At 37.8% G+C, this 15,873-nt stretch overlaps 1 protein-coding gene across 1 annotated transcript; it reads left to right on the top strand.

Annotated features, from left to right (window-relative positions):
- Positions 1-14,236: 14,236 nt before the first annotated feature.
- Positions 14,237-15,262, top strand: LOC149222259 (ubiquitin-conjugating enzyme E2 1-like). Its single transcript, XM_089387551.1, has 5 exons — positions 14,237-14,376; positions 14,513-14,538; positions 14,627-14,716; positions 14,926-15,014; positions 15,128-15,262. Exons 1-5 carry the CDS (start codon positions 14,237-14,239, stop codon positions 15,260-15,262), a joined length of 480 nt encoding a protein of 159 aa, XP_089243677.1.
- The last annotated feature ends 611 nt before the right edge of the window (positions 15,263-15,873 follow it).

The following is a 15,873-nucleotide window of genomic DNA, read 5'->3' as shown; positions in this document are numbered from 1 at the left end:
CTCGCAAGCATGGCAACGCAAAAAACGATTTGTGACACTATGAAAAATATCTTCAAGAAGTTTCTCTAGAGTGGTTCCCAACATTATCTAAAAAATGGGCACTTCTCTTGGAAAAATTTAATAAATCCAAAGCTAGCGGGAGGATTAGTCTGAGAGATCTAAAGATATTAAACAAAGTTCTAGGAGAAAAATTATTGTGGCAGTGGTTAAAATGTTATGGAAATAAATTTGGACGAGGAAATATAGAATGCCAGACTATCAGGAAGAGAATATAAGAAGGGTGGGCATCACAAAAGGATCGTCAATTTGGAACTTCGCATGTAGCAATAGAGAGCTCATTCGAAACCATACATTCTAGGAAATAAGGGATGGGAAAACAACACTCTTCTAGAAAGAGGCTTGGCAGCAATGAGAAAAACTACTCAGCATGCAAGATCTAGGGGATATATTTCTAGTCACTGGAATCCAAAACCACCATATAGTAGCTCATTTTCATAAACCTACCCTGAAAAATACTAATTGGAGACAATGGAAGGACCAAAACGACTCTATAAATCCTCCTCTCATTAATCAATGGCAGGTCCTAGAAAAGGAAATTAGATCCCAAAAAATGGCTAAGAAATATGGACAAGATATATTAAGATGGGGTTATTCACCTAAAGGAATGTTTACTATTTGAGAAGCCTATCACTTAGAAGCGGGAGAAAATTAGGATTATAACCGATCTCTACGGCGAACGATATGGAAGATGAACTTATCACCCAAAGTATCACATTTCCTTTGGCTTGCTTGCAGAAGTAGAATATTGACATGGGCTCATCTTCAAAACAAAGGTTTCTAGGGTTCATTGTACTGCATCCATTGTGGCCAACAGGACAAGGATATGGAACATCTTCTCAATAAATTCTCCTTTTTGGAGCAGATATGGCAGAAGCTTAGCAACCTTTTTGGACACATGGATTGGGACCCTCACAATATCAAAGCAACAATCAAGATGTGGAGAAATGACATTTTTTAAAGCTTGGTTCTTAATAGATCCTAGGGATTTTCGGCGTTTTTCTATTACGGGAAACCTAGAAAGAATGTAACAAAAGAATCTTCAAAGATTTATCCAAGAATCGGGAGAGGGTATGGGAAGGTATAATACAGAGCATCCGAGAAACTATTATTGTTGATCAATGACATCTAGATGATTGGAAAGTATCTCCTCATGAATCATGAATCATGCATCATATGAATTTTTACCCGCAAATGTTTTCCCCATATAATTGGAAACCAATGGCTCCTCCAATCTCTACTCTGAACTAGTATTCTTTCCCCCCAAAGGGCTTCCTAGAATTAAACTTTGATGGCACTTCTAAAGGCAATCTGAGTGAGGTCAAGTATGGGGGGTTAATAAGAGATTGGAAAAATATGGTAAGAAACATCTATGTTGCAGACTGTGGAGTTTCTAGTAACAACGAAGCAAAATCCATGGCTTTGGAGAAGGGCCTGAGCTTAGAAAAACAAGAGGGATACAAGAATATGGTGGTCGAAGGAGACTCATATCTGGTGACCAAAACTGTCAAAAATTTGAACCATGGAGACAATAGTGAGAAAGTCAGTTGAAGTTAGTGAACAACCCAATTGGTGCAAAACTTTGGGAACATCCTTAAGGACTTTTATTATCTAATCCCCTCTCATGTTTGACGCAAAGGAAATTAAGCAGCAGATTTTCTAGCAAATTGGGGTTGTCAAAATGATTTACATCTGGTGGAATTTCAATGGCCTATCAATGGTATTATGAATAGTATATGAAATTTGGAACACATATTGGTTAAGGATGAACAAGGCATCCAACTCAACCTCCAAGACCAGGAAGAGAGACCCGTGATCGGGGTGAGACAAGACAGGATGGTGATGGAGGGGTTTGTGCCCATGGCATGATATTGAATATCGGGAAAGGTTGGTGGGCATAGAGTTTCCCACATGCAATATTTCCCATGTGCAAGATGGTGAAGGGGGAAATTACCACCCACTTCAGCATTTGGATAGTCATGCACCTTGGTTAATCTAATTTCCCACAGGGAGTGAGGAAAGTTTTAGGAGAAGGAGCTCTCAAAATTCAGGTTGTTCTGGCCAGTGATACTAGGAGAGGAAGGTTACGCTTCAGCTGGCCTTGGGTTCAAACCATCTCCACAATAGCACAGTCAATGGGTATGTTAACACAATGAAGCCCTCATATCACAATTCCACTATAATCTGCATAGTTTTTCCTAGTTTGTTGTGGGTTTTATCGTCTTTGAGTCTTCCACTGAGAGATATCTTGTATATGTTTAAAGTTAATGTTGAGCTTGATCTTAGTGATGGGATATTTGGTACCCTGCAGTTTAGGTCTAGCTATTTTCTTCTGCAGTTTAGGTCTAGCTATTTTCTTCTCTGTAGTGGTGTTTTGCTTAACTATGTCCTCAAGCACTACTGGTCAGTCGAGTATATCATGGTGGTAGGCGAGATTGGGGGTCTTCAACACAACTCCTCAAGTACTCCCCATCTTACTTGTATGAATGTGTCAGGAGGGGTTTTAAAGGGTATTATATATGTTTCCTTTCTACAACTTTTAGTTGGAACCCTGGTGTGTATGGGTACTATGTCGCTGGTCTGTATGGAAATTATATAGACTGAAAATTTAATTATCTCACGAAGAAATGGAAAGTTGGTTATCATGGAATTTTCCCTAATGTTTTTATCTCAATTGTATTTGTGCCCCTAACTTTTATAGGTCCACTCCTTCCATCCCTATGGCGACATATACTCCATAGACACCCTCCATTTCAAGGGTTTTCTACAGAGAAATGCTGGCCAAGGAAGGAGTCAGTAATCCCAAATACTTGATGTATTTTTGTATTTATCAATAGTGAGTTTCAGAACATGGCCCGAAAACCAAACCTCTCACAACAAAGAACCAAGGGGGATGAAGTCGTAGTAAAAATGATGGGAATAGGGCAGAGTTTCCCAGCTCTAGACCGGCCAAAGGAAGAGGTCGCAGAATGTATCGGAACCAAATCAGAAACATTGTTGATGCCTACCAGACACAAGTGCACCCCAAGGCAAGACAAATGACAGATAAACAGGAAAAAGAAGCGAGCTAGAAAATGGAAGGAAATGAGATAGAGTTGGAGGAATGAAAAACTCTCCTTCCAGATCCTGGTCATACTAGAAGTCGTAGTACCCAATACCAATAGACCCTTCATCTCTTTTGGAAAACAAAATTTGTCTTAGCCAAAGAAATTTCATCACCTCTTGCAGCAAAGGCGGAGACATAAACTGAAATTCAAGATATTCATAAGGAATTCCAGCTTATCCAGTGCTAGATACAGTAGCAAAATGTCCAGTTAGTCTGCATTAAAAGACATATCCACTATATTCCACAATCTAAGTTGTCGAGATCCAATGCTAAAGATATGGCACCAACTCAGTCCTTAGATGAACAACTTGCTTTTCTGTTTAGTTATGTCAGTCAATTTTGATATGTATAGATGAACAGTCAATCAAAATGTTTTTTCAATCATATGGATATAGATAGTAGGAGGTATAAGAACATTTAGGCTCATAGTGTTTTATTGGACATTCTCAAACTCTTTAGATTTTGGATGGCATACAATGCAATCAGATGGCCAATAAACCTAGTTTTCCAATTGTAAGGTTGAGGTCATCTGACCCTGGATGATAAATCTGTAATGCCTACCTATTTTTTGAAAATGGAACGAAAAGAATCTTCCAAACTTACAAAAAAAATTATAAAAATTAAAATTTATTTACAATTATAAATTAAATTAAAAATTAATTAAAAATAAAAATTAAAAAATTAAATTAAATTATATAATTAATAATTAAAAATAATTGTAATAAAATATTAAAAAAACAACAATGGTGGCTTTTGAATCTCCTTAAGGAGTCCCACGGAGTGTAATGGAGATATAAGGCAATGGGAGTTATAAGGAGCTCAAGGGAGTGGGTCGGGTCGGATCCCTAGGAGGAATAAGGGATATGGGGAATCTAGGAGAGCTTGGAAGGTGTGGGAAATGGAGTTATAAAGAGGTGAGGGGAGTGAAGTGACGAGGGAGAGGAGAAGGGGCCACTTATTGTGAAAAAAAAAGACCAGGAAGCCAGGAATTCTATAAGAGTTGAGAAATTGGAATTAAGATTTTGTTTCAAGCTTTGGGAACATTAAATTGTTAATTATATTATTTTTTAAATATTTACAAGAAACATTTAAAATTTATAAATATATATATATATATATATATATATTAGTTCTTGCACCCGATGGTTTTTTTAGATAATTAATTAATAAAATAAAAATTAAATTAATTAAATAATTAATAATATTTATGATTATTTTAATTAATCTAGATTAATAAATTAATTATTAAGTATTAATTAGAAATGATTTCAATTAATTAAATTAATCTAGGTTAATTAAATAAATGAATTAAATAATGTTATTTACAAATTATAAAATTAATTAAATATACAAAAATAAAATACATTTTTCAGTCTAAGAAGTAAAAATTATTTAGATTTTGAATAAGTGCCATTTGCAAACTGTAAGTCTAAACTTAGGAAAATTAGATCCGTTGGGAAGATGGCGAGAAACCACACTCAATAAAATAATCAAAATGAAAATCTGAGGAAAATGAAAATCCCACAAAATAAACCAAGTCAAGCAAAATAAAATTGATTTAGCCAAAATTGACATGGAGGATCCGCATTATTATTATATAAATAATAAAGTAAAAATGGGGGTTTGTTGTTTTGCCACAACAATTGGCGACACACTGAGCGAAATAGTTATATCTAGTTAAAAATATAATGAGCTCAAATTTACCAAAACGTTGAAAAGATGAATACTATCAAGCCTTCAAATGTTAAAATGTTTCCCATGGGTCCCACATAAATTGATCAAGCGATATAAGCTCTGAAAAGGTAAGTACTTGAAACAATCTCAGTCTAAAAGCACAAATTCGTGTCTTTAGGGAAATATTTTAATTTTAAATTTATCTTCTATGAGTGACAATAGAGGTATAGATAGGAAGTTTTAAAAAAGTATATATCCATTAATATAAATAATCTCCTTTTCCCGACATTGCTTTGTTGTCAGCAAGCATCCATAGACCTGGCGAAGTTGTATTAGTATCGCACAAGCATAGTCCCATTGCCAGTGAGCATGTTCAGTACCCTGACAGGTTTACTTGTGCTTCCCACACATGTGTGCTTTCAACCCTCTTATGGACCACCCTTTTGATCAGATTTAAAATAGAGAAAAAAAAAATTAATTGGGTGAAGACAGCGGGGTGGTACAAGCGATTCTAAATGAAATGGATATAATTCTCATAAAATTTTAACTCCCACATATTTCCCTGCAACTATCAGTCTAAAGGTTTTTTGTGTGAAGTGGGGAAAACAGGAGAGATTCATTGAGTTAGACTCAAGCCAGTTCTTTCCTTGCAAAGATAAACTCTATCATTTGGAAAAGATGAATGTTCCTCCATAGGAGAATAATTAAGGAAATAGGACTTTAGAATTCAATAAATATGTCCCTTTGAGGTAAACGAAAACCCATGAAATTGACAAAGTAAAAAGATCCCATGCATGTCAACCAATGTTGGGTAAGAAAGAGTCTTCCATATAAATCCTGGTAATGTCACCAAAATAAATGCAAAGCAAAGGTGAAATTATCACACCAAAAATTGCCAAACAAAGAAAAAGGAGATGCAAACTAAAAGCAAAAAGTTGGATGAATAGCTGAAATTAAAAGAAAAACTCAAAAAGACGATTTATGAAAAATATATCAACAAAAGCACCAGTATGAGGGACAAAATGCAAGTTTTTCTTAAGATGAGATTTTGTTAAGTTGTCTTGCAAAGTTGTAATTGATTATACTTTCATTGAAGCAAAAAATTGAATTCTAGATAGAAGTTATGATAGAGGGTGAAGAAAAATAAGAAGTTTCTCCTCTGGAAATTGTTCTTGTTTCGAAACTAAGCCTACATGGAGACATCGTAATGATTTTCTAATAAAAATAAGGCTTTTGAAACAAACAAGAGGTTCAGAGACTCCGTGATTTAGTCGATTTGCAATTTGATCGACATCATAATTGTTGTTCCAAAGTTGGAAAGCAAGCAAAATCAAGGAGAAAAAACTCAAAATCTTAGCAAGAAGGCGTGCAAAGTTTTCAAAGTGATCCTTGAAGACCTACAAAAACATAACTTTAGATCAGACTAAAAACAAAGCTAAAATAAAAAACATGGTAATAGATGAAAATGGGCATATGAAACTTACCATTGAATAATTTTGTTAAGGTTTACCTAAATGATGCCAAATTTCTCCAAAAAGGTAACTTCTTATTTTGATTAAGATAAGAAGTATGAAGAATTTGAATTCTATGAAGTTTTATTTTCCCAACAATCATCACTTATTGAATCTAAACTAGAGCGAGCATTAAACTAGAAAAATAATGACTCATGTTCAAGGAACTAAAAGTAAACAAATCATTAGAAATGAAAATGAAGTTGTGCTCTAATATGAATTGTAACAACAATTATTTTCTTTTCCTTTTCAAATTTTACATCAGCCCCAAATTTTCATAAAATTGCCCAAAATCAAGCTAAAGTCCTAACCCATATAATTATTCATATAAATACAAAGAGAGAAATTCATTATTAAGTGATTGTTAAAATGGAGATATATTACAAGGTGAGTGGAAATCAAATATAAATTAACCATGATCCAAATTACCTATGCATATTCTGAGTGTTCTTATCAATTGACCACATCAACATAGTGGTTGGTTAGGAATGAGGAATAGTGCATTTAAATTCAGAAGAGAATTATGAGTCGGCAAACATCATGTACATTCCACATCAAACTGGATAAATGGATCCCAAGAGGAGAATGAAATTTCCCATAGTAAATTTCCTAGGTGTTTAAGGAGTAGGCACGATAGTAGTGAGAACAAACTAAACTTGACCAAAGGAAGATATGCCCTGAAAAAAAAATGAAATGCAATTTATTAATTAGTCAGGATTTCGGGCTTGCGGGTAGTAGAAGAGAGAATGTATGTAGCATCCTAGAAGAGAGATCCTGGATATAATTAAGATAAAGGTCTGGGTATAAGAGGCATGGGCTCATGAGAGAGGAGAGGGGAATACCCAAATTCCCAGAAGGTATCATGAATTGGAATTTGGAAAAGGTTACGAGCTTCCGGGTACGCAGGTTATCAAAGAAAAAATTGGGGCCATCACTTAAAGAATAGAGTAATTATAAAATATGCACGGATAAAGAAGCATGTCATGACATGGAAACCAATGTTTGCATGCCCGAAAACTTTTAGAATTGGATTTTAAGAGGTTACAGATTTGCGTGGTTTCTGCTTAATGAGAAATATGCGCCAAGAATGAAGTGAAGGTAAAGGGATCACCTATACATGTCACCCTAGAAAGAAATTAATGAAATGCTCTAAAGATAATCTAGTTGAAGTCTCTCAAGGCTCAAGGAATGAATGGCCAATGAAAATCCCAACAATAAAGACCCATGTGTATTCAATATGCAAGCTAGATGATTTTGTAGGCTATGAATTATCTCGAAATTTATAAAAGGGGAGCAAATAAAAGAGAAGACTCGTGATGAACCTATGGCGAAAAATATTTATTTAACTCATTCATACCAAATACAAAATGCTAGAAAGAGCAGAGGTAAAGCCATGGACAAGAATATTTTTGCAACTACTGCGAAATTCCTTTGTGATTTTCCTTTACTTTGAGGACCTTTCTTTGATTGATTATTTGAAACTTAAAAACCTAAAGGCCTGTGAAAAATCAAAACAAGCAATAGCTAAGCATTTCATTTCAGTTGAACATGTTTGTGAATTTGGAAGAGATATTTTCCTGATTTATTCTTTTACCTACATTATTAAAAGAAAAAGAAAAAGGAAACAAACTAAGTGTTATGCTCCTATACCAATAAGTGTCATATTTCATGATTGACTGGTTAAAATCCCTAATATGTTCATCCTTTCCCTACTGCAAAGGTATGCCCTAAAAGAAATATCAAAGGGCAAAAATAATGAAATGGTCAAGAAAGAAAAGAAATGAACCCCAAATAAAGAGGACCAGGAAAGTGTGCTAGTCTAAAATGCCACTGCTATTCTATTTTTCAAAATATTTTCATTGTGTGTAGTTGGTTGACTCTTGCCACAGTTGATGGATGGCCAAATAGCTTAATCTTGGCCAGTTCATGTTTGAATTTCTTGTTTTAGAGATAGAGAATAAAATCTGTCCAAACAATTCAATCTTGGCAGATAAGTAGATAGGTAGAGAAGCAAAGGAGCTCAACAGTTAAATCTGAGCCCTTGGAAGAAATAAGGGCAGACTTAGATAGGATTCCCATGAAAAGAAAAGAAAATTTGTAAGGGTTTGCTAGTCCAAGTGCACCCATGTAAGAAGAAAGAAAATGTTAGGTATAATAGGCTGGGTAGGCAGTTTTGGTGTTGCGGAAGCAGGCTTATGATTAATTTTTGTTTCTCAAGAGGTTCATCTTATTGTTATCATAGGTACAATGGCAATTGTTTGGCTACAAATCAAGTGAGGCATGTATAACTTCCCTTCACACTTCCCCCAAAATCACTTGCTAACCTCCCCCCAAGGAGATTGAGATCTGCTCAAATACTCCTAAATCACTCCACCTAATTTCATAAAAAAAGCCTGAGTAAAATAACATTCTTGCTTTAGGCAAAGAATCCACATTTCTTGTGTAAAAATCCTTTTGTTCCCTCAACCTAAGTTATCAAACTTTATAACTTAGCGTTTTTTTTATAAACCCATATTAACTGCTAACACTATTATATAAATCCCTTACAAATTCCCCTTCCCCCATATTAATATATCTTTACAATAAAACCCTCAATGAGTAATAATCCCACCCCCGGTCAATTACGGCCCTATTTCTGTTTAAACAAGGATTATAGGTTCATCAAGAACCATATAATAACCATCCCCCGCGCATTGTTTGAAATCAATTAACCCCATGTTAATTGATTAAAAAATCACCCCGCCACCGACCATATCAAGCCCAAACCACATTAAAATATTCGATTTTATACGTGGGTCCCCGGGTCGTAACCCTCCACCAACTCCATTAAGCGCCAGCCGTTGGATCTGGGCCCGTGCATCCAAGGGCCCACAATTATATCGCAAGGCCCTTCCCCGCCAATGTTTACCGCTCGGGGAGCTGATGGTATTACTACCATACCTGGGACACGCGGCGCCCTCCCGCCATGCTCGCGGCCCCTCCTCCCGAAACCACCTTGGCTCATAAGCGGTGCAGGCCAATACTGCTTACCACCCTCCCGCTGACCTTGCCCGCTGACATCATCACCACGTCACCTCCACCTCAGCATCCCGTACCCGATGACGTCATTCCACTGAAAAGCGCCAAAAAGCCCCACGAAGCCAATTTTTGTTAAAAAACTAGTGAAAGTGTCATTTTCATCCATTTTCATTCGTTTCTTCTACGAGACTATTGCATGCAAACTACATCCTAGCAACTGCAGAAGCTCCAGTCCGCCACCCGACCAAGCAAATTCCAGCATCCTGCTCCTCAACTCATCAGTTAACCTACAAATTACACTCATTCGCTTCAAAAATACAGGTATTTACCCCGTCCCACCTCCCGAACCTGTATTTTCAGTTTTCCTTTATAAATTGCACCTATAAGAGCCAAATTCAAACTGAAGCAGTCCATAATTGCCATACCAAGCCATCTAGAACTGCTCTTTTGCCCTTTTTCCATAGAAATTCAACCTCCAGTTTAAAAACATAGAAAACTGAACATGGAAGCCCCTGTGGCACTCAATGTAACGCCCCACAATGCACCTCATAAAGACCAGAATCATTTACCCTTGGCCGACAGAGATTTCCAAATAAAAGACCCATTTGGTTGCCAAAATCATCTTCATACTTTCTGCCTAACCAAAAACAGTCATCTAAACAACTTTGATATCTATGGAATATGGGAATCCAATCTCCCCAGGTATTACCTTCCCTTAGTCAATGTGTTCCCAGATATTATTCGCCACTGCTGTGCCAATTATGACCCTGTCAGTAAAGCAATTATGACCCCATCACAAACTATTCTCTTTTACATAACTATTGAATCTATCAATGAGATGCTACACTTCCATCCAGTTCAGCCTCTTGCTCCTCTTTCCATGGGATTTTTGCTTGAGAAAGGCTCTCAAATGTCTAGTGCAGAAATAACCCGGATTGCTAAGATATTCATGAGACCAGATTGCCAGCCCCAAGGCCCACCTCCTTATTTATATGTCTCGTTCAATGAGACTGGAAGAATTATTCTTGACATGATATCAGTGATCTTGGGATTCAGGTCCAATGAATATGTGGATGAGATGGTCCTGGTTCTGTTATCCACCTTTACTCCAGGACAACCCCCTGCTATTAAGTATGACTATGCCTCTTTCATTGCTGACAAAATCCATGCTCAATTTATGAATTTGGAAAGAGAAGGAGTGTTTAAATACACAACTTTCATATACCATCTGCTGTTGTATTATCACTCAAACAGTTTTATATTTCCCATCAAGAAATTGGATTCCAAGGGAGAGAGAAGGTATGTGATCTTTTGGACCTCGGTCTTCCACAAAATTGGTGAATCCCCTTATACCTATTGTGAATTCATTGACTTGTTTATACATCCAGCTTCCACTCTATTGATAGGAGCTCCTCCTCCTAGGCTCTCTATTGACATAAAGAAGATTTTATAGCTCTCCAAAAACTACAAGATAGGTGACTGGTACTTCTACTAGGATCACACTGAAATCAGGTATATGGCTGTGAACTGTGCCCTTATACGCTGCCAAAATATGTGCCCATGAGACTATTTGCATTGGAATATTTCAGGCAACTTATCAATGTAGATTTAACTCACTTTTGCAATGTAAAGGAAAAGGCTCGGCTGAGAATAAGAAACCAGGTAGGCCCTTTTATCATTAACAAGAGGGAAGCATGGGAAGACGCTGATAAGATATTAGGGGAAGACCTTAAATTGAAGAAAAGCTTTTGGTGGGTGCCATATGACCCAAATAGCTTTATAAGTGACAGAAAAGTAAGAAACCGGTTGTCAACTTACCTACATCATAGGATCCCTGAAGTAGAACAATATGCTAATCAGGATGAGTGGGTAGAGGGTACATTAATAAAAGAACTGACTCGGCAAGAAAAGATGGAACAAGCTGTGAAAGATTTAGAAAAGACCCTTGACCTGGACTCTTTTGGACAGGTATCTTTCAAGCTGCCTCAGCAAACCAGAGTGGGTACATATTTTGCTGGAACTTCACAGCAACCTGTACAACAAACCAGCACACCAGTTTCAGGCTCTTCTAAGGGCAAGGAAGTAGTAGGCACAGAGCGGCAAGCCATGACTGATTAGCAGGGGCAAATTCATCCAGTACAAACCAAAGCAGTAGAGATTCCTGTACTACAGACTCCTATAAATGAGGAAAAAGGCAAGAAAAGGGTCAGAGAAGAAGCCACACCCATCAGTGGACCTGCAAAGAAGCCAGGTGCAAAAAGGCAAAGACTGAATCCTCTATCTGAAGAGGAAATCATTGAAGAAACAATAGAAAGCCTAAGAGGTGAGAGGGAAACCAGCCCACAGACCTCCCCAATGATAGACACATCAACCAGCTCACACAGGTAGGAGTTGGAAAGGCAACATAGTGTGGAAGTTTCATCCACTAGGCCACCAAGTAAGCAGACCTCTGATATCAAAAGAACATTCACAGAGATAAAGGCTAGAAATGATCCATTGAGGTTGCAAATTTATAATCAATATCTTAATATGCCCCCCACAAAACAGCAAAGATTGATGTCAACATATGACATAAAGGAGGGCAAAATGATCATGAGTTACTTCAAGCCCAAGGTGCAGCAACCATAATCAGCAGCTGACTACATGAGGACAAATCTGGAGGTTTTTGCCAAAGACATTCATCCAATAGACCAGATTGAGCTGCACAAACAGACTGGAGAGATGGTGTATTCCACACTAGCTGATAAAGCAATGTTGGCTCATAAATTGCAAAACTCATTGGAGAACACATATGCTCAGTTAGACTTAGAGAAAGCCTCTTACCTAGCAAAGGAAAACAGGATTAAATCCTTGGAGGATATTATCATTGAACTGGGACATGATCCCAAAGATGCCAAAGGCATAAAAGCACTAATGAAGAAAAAGGAAGAGGACATTGCTGCCCTCAGAAAACAGCTCAAAATGCCTCCTATGCATCCACAAATAGCAGATGTTGTACACCAGAAGTCCGAGGAGGACATGATGGACCTGCTATGAGGCTGAATGAGAGATTGAGTGAGACAAAGCAGGCATTGGAGAAAGCACTACAAGAAAAGTAGGGAGAGTCGACCTCCCAGCCACCTGAAGTAGCTCCAATAGTCACAACTGCTCCTCCCACATTTATAACAGTAGTGCCTTCCACTGTCCCAGCATCAACTGCAGAAATCACCATAGGTATCTCAGCAACAGCACCAGGCAGTAGTATAGCTATGACTACAGAACAATTAATAAAAGCCATGGAGGAGTTGAAACTCCAAGTATCAGAGCTAAAACAAGTCAAAGAAAAATTGGCAAAAGTAGAACAAAGCTATGATAAATCCAAAATGAATGTGGCAGAGAAAACAAGGGAGGTCAAAGCATTGGAGAACAAGGTAAGAGCCTTAGAAAAGGATCTCTCTCTGCATAAGCCTCTGGCAGAAATCAGAGGAATTTTGTGGACCAACATCACTCAGTCCCTTAGTGATGTGTGGAGATCTGTTCAAACCATTTATGAACAGATTGATTTGATAAGAGTAGCCCAAGTGGAAATTCATAAAACAAGAGCCTTATTAGGACAGATGCCTGAGCAAGCTAAGAGGCTAATACATTTTTTGAATACCAAGACCAATGAAGAATTGGAAGCACTGGATATTAGAGACAGAATAGGTACTATTCTGGACATCAAAAGAGTTCTAACCATGAGAACTCTAATGCAAAACTTGGACAGAAGATGCCAGGACATGCAGGTAGAAATTGATTCTTTCACAAACAAATTTACAGTCCTGCATCAAAAAGGTTTGCCAAGTCCCTTGGGAGATAATGATCGTCTGATGAAGCACAAGGACTATGTACATAAATTAAATACATATGCTATCAATCAAGCTAACGCATCTTCAATTACTTCAGGAGAAAAAGCACTTCCATCTGGCCAGTCCCTTTATGACAGCCTGGAAAATCTATTCTACATAGAGCATGAGGTGAAGCATATGTTCACCATCCCACCTAATTTCTTCAGGTACACAAAGACTGAAGAGACTTTAAGGAAGCTGTAGAGACATAAAATACCAGGACCAAGTGGTGGAAAAGCATGTTAGAGATCTTGTAAATTTATCTTTGGTCAATGCAAAATTGTGCACCATCTGCTATAATATGGAGTACAAAAATAAATCACAGTCCTGCGTGTCAAAGCGCATCACATCATAGTTAAAGAAAGTCCGGCCAAAGCAGAAAAATCAGTAAAAAGGATTAGTAGAAGACATTTGGGAACCGACTTGCAGCACCTACCTCCAGTACGCCTCATAAAGACGGATCAACCAGCGCAGCACAAAATTTATTACATCTATTTATTGTCTCCCTGTTTTCGAGACTGTCTGTCTCTATCTATGTAAAAGAAACATTAATTGTCAATAGATATTTATTTCTATCAGATATTTTTACGCCGTAAGGCGTTTCCCTCTGGGAAGAACTCCCTTATATGCCACCGTGTCTTATTTTCGACCATTGATCTGATGTGTTATACGATTAAAAGAGATTGTGCCGTTGGATCGTATCTTGGAATTTTAATCAGCGCGGGAAGGGGCGCAACATCGACAGCTGTATCATAACTGGCGAGGATTGCATCCGCCGCAGGTAAGGAACCCAAATCGGCAGCGGCGACAGCAGCAGAGAATAAATGTGAGCAGAAATATAAATCTGCAGTTGCTGGAAGACAATATGCAACGGTTCATTTTTGGTTATTATCACGGACAGCCATGGAAGCTCTTTTCTTATTCTTCTTGAACATTCCAACGCTGCGTAACTGTGCGCTTTTCTTCGCTTGCGTCATAGTAATTGTGGTATCTCGCGAACCACGATGGCGGGAGGCAGTAAGTCTACTGCGTGCCTGAAGAGGCTGATGGCTGATCTGAAGAAGCTGGAAGATGACGCCCCTGCAGGTGTTAGCGGATGTCCGCGAGAGGAAAATATTAGGATCTGGGATGCTATTATTTTCGGGTATGTATACTAGGGTTTCTGTAATTTTTTTCCGGTTCTAAAATAATTATTTTTCTCCTTCTAAAATTACGATTTATCTCAATAGACTCGTTTTTTTCACAGTTGATGACTGTCCTGTACCCATAATCGTCTGCAGTCCTTCAGGCACTCCATGGGATGGCGGTGAGTATTTCCCCAGAACAAGTCTTCCTGTCTATTTCCGAAATTACGATTGACTGAACCCGATGAGTTTTGTGTCGCAATTTTGTAGGCATGTTCAAGCTAACGGTCGAGTTCAGGGAGGATTACCCTAACACACCTCCAAATGTGAGCTTTGTGTCTAATATGTTTCACCCGAATGGTAAGTGTTCTCTACGCGAACTTAAATTTCTTACTTGTCAGTAAATACAAATTGATTATTCATGATGTTTATTTAATAATATTTGATGGTGTAAGAACAATGAAATCTACCCATCTTGTTCTCAAACTCTTACCGGGCATATCAGATCCTTGGTTTAAAGAGGTCGTTGTTGATCATCAACGAAGTGATCTTTGGTTCGTCCTGTGCAGTTTACGATGATGGTGCCATTTGCCTGGACATTTTGCAAAAGCAGTGGTGCCCAGCCTACGATGTCGCAGCAGTTCTGACATCAATTAGGGTAACTTTTCCGTTGTAAGCTGTTCTTCATGAAGTATAATGTGGCATTCTAAAAGAAGGGAAACCTAAGCTACAAATGTTCTTAGCTGTAATGTTTTTATCATGTGGGTGCAGTCATTATTGTGTGACCCAAATCCAAATTCTCCTGCGAATCCAGACGCTGCTAAGCTATACAGCAATGATCCCAAAGAATATAAAAGAAGGGTCCGCCAGGTTGTTGAAGGTTTCGATTTCCTTGGCATCTTCTGAATTTTCTGTTGAATTTTCTATAGTTATCTGTAGACAAATTTCCTGGCTGCCTGCTCAGTTTGAAAATCCCAATTCAGTGGGGATGAAGATCTCAGTCGGAAAAAACAGAATATAAATCAGGCCCCAGGGCAGAATATAAATCAGGCCCCAGGGCAGAACCTTGATGTATCTCGGGGCACTGTGTACATTATCTGTATCTTCATATAGGTACAAAGGATTGCATTTGCACCATTTTCAAATTTTTTTATATTTTAGACCCAGTGCCATCTGAGAAATGGACCAAGCTGAGTATCATGATGTATATTTTGTATAACTACAACACATTTGGTGTGGGACTGGCTCTCTTTCCCAAGGGTAATAATCAAATTGTAAATCTCTCCTTGCAGAAAGTTTAAAGACCTGGTTGCCCTTGTGTTGCACACAGATAGGGCACTCCTCAGACAATTTAATTACCTGCACCAACAGAATTCACAGAAATGGCAGCCTGAATCAGTTATATATGTTCTTTCAAAAATATATTGATTTAATAATGCAAATGAGCGCTTGGTTTATCTCACCTTTGGCACACATTTGAAACAAAATAAGTGGCTACATGCTAATTGCTTCGGCTC

This window comes from Pinus tabuliformis, chromosome Q (genome assembly GCF_031772625.1).
Source record: "Pinus tabuliformis cultivar Carrire ecotype Pingquan chromosome Q, CPIR1, whole genome shotgun sequence".
Classification (NCBI taxonomy): domain Eukaryota; kingdom Viridiplantae; phylum Streptophyta; class Pinopsida; order Pinales; family Pinaceae; genus Pinus; species Pinus tabuliformis.
The sequence above is the reverse complement of the archived record's forward strand: the minus strand, read 5'-3'. Positions and strand labels throughout refer to the sequence as shown.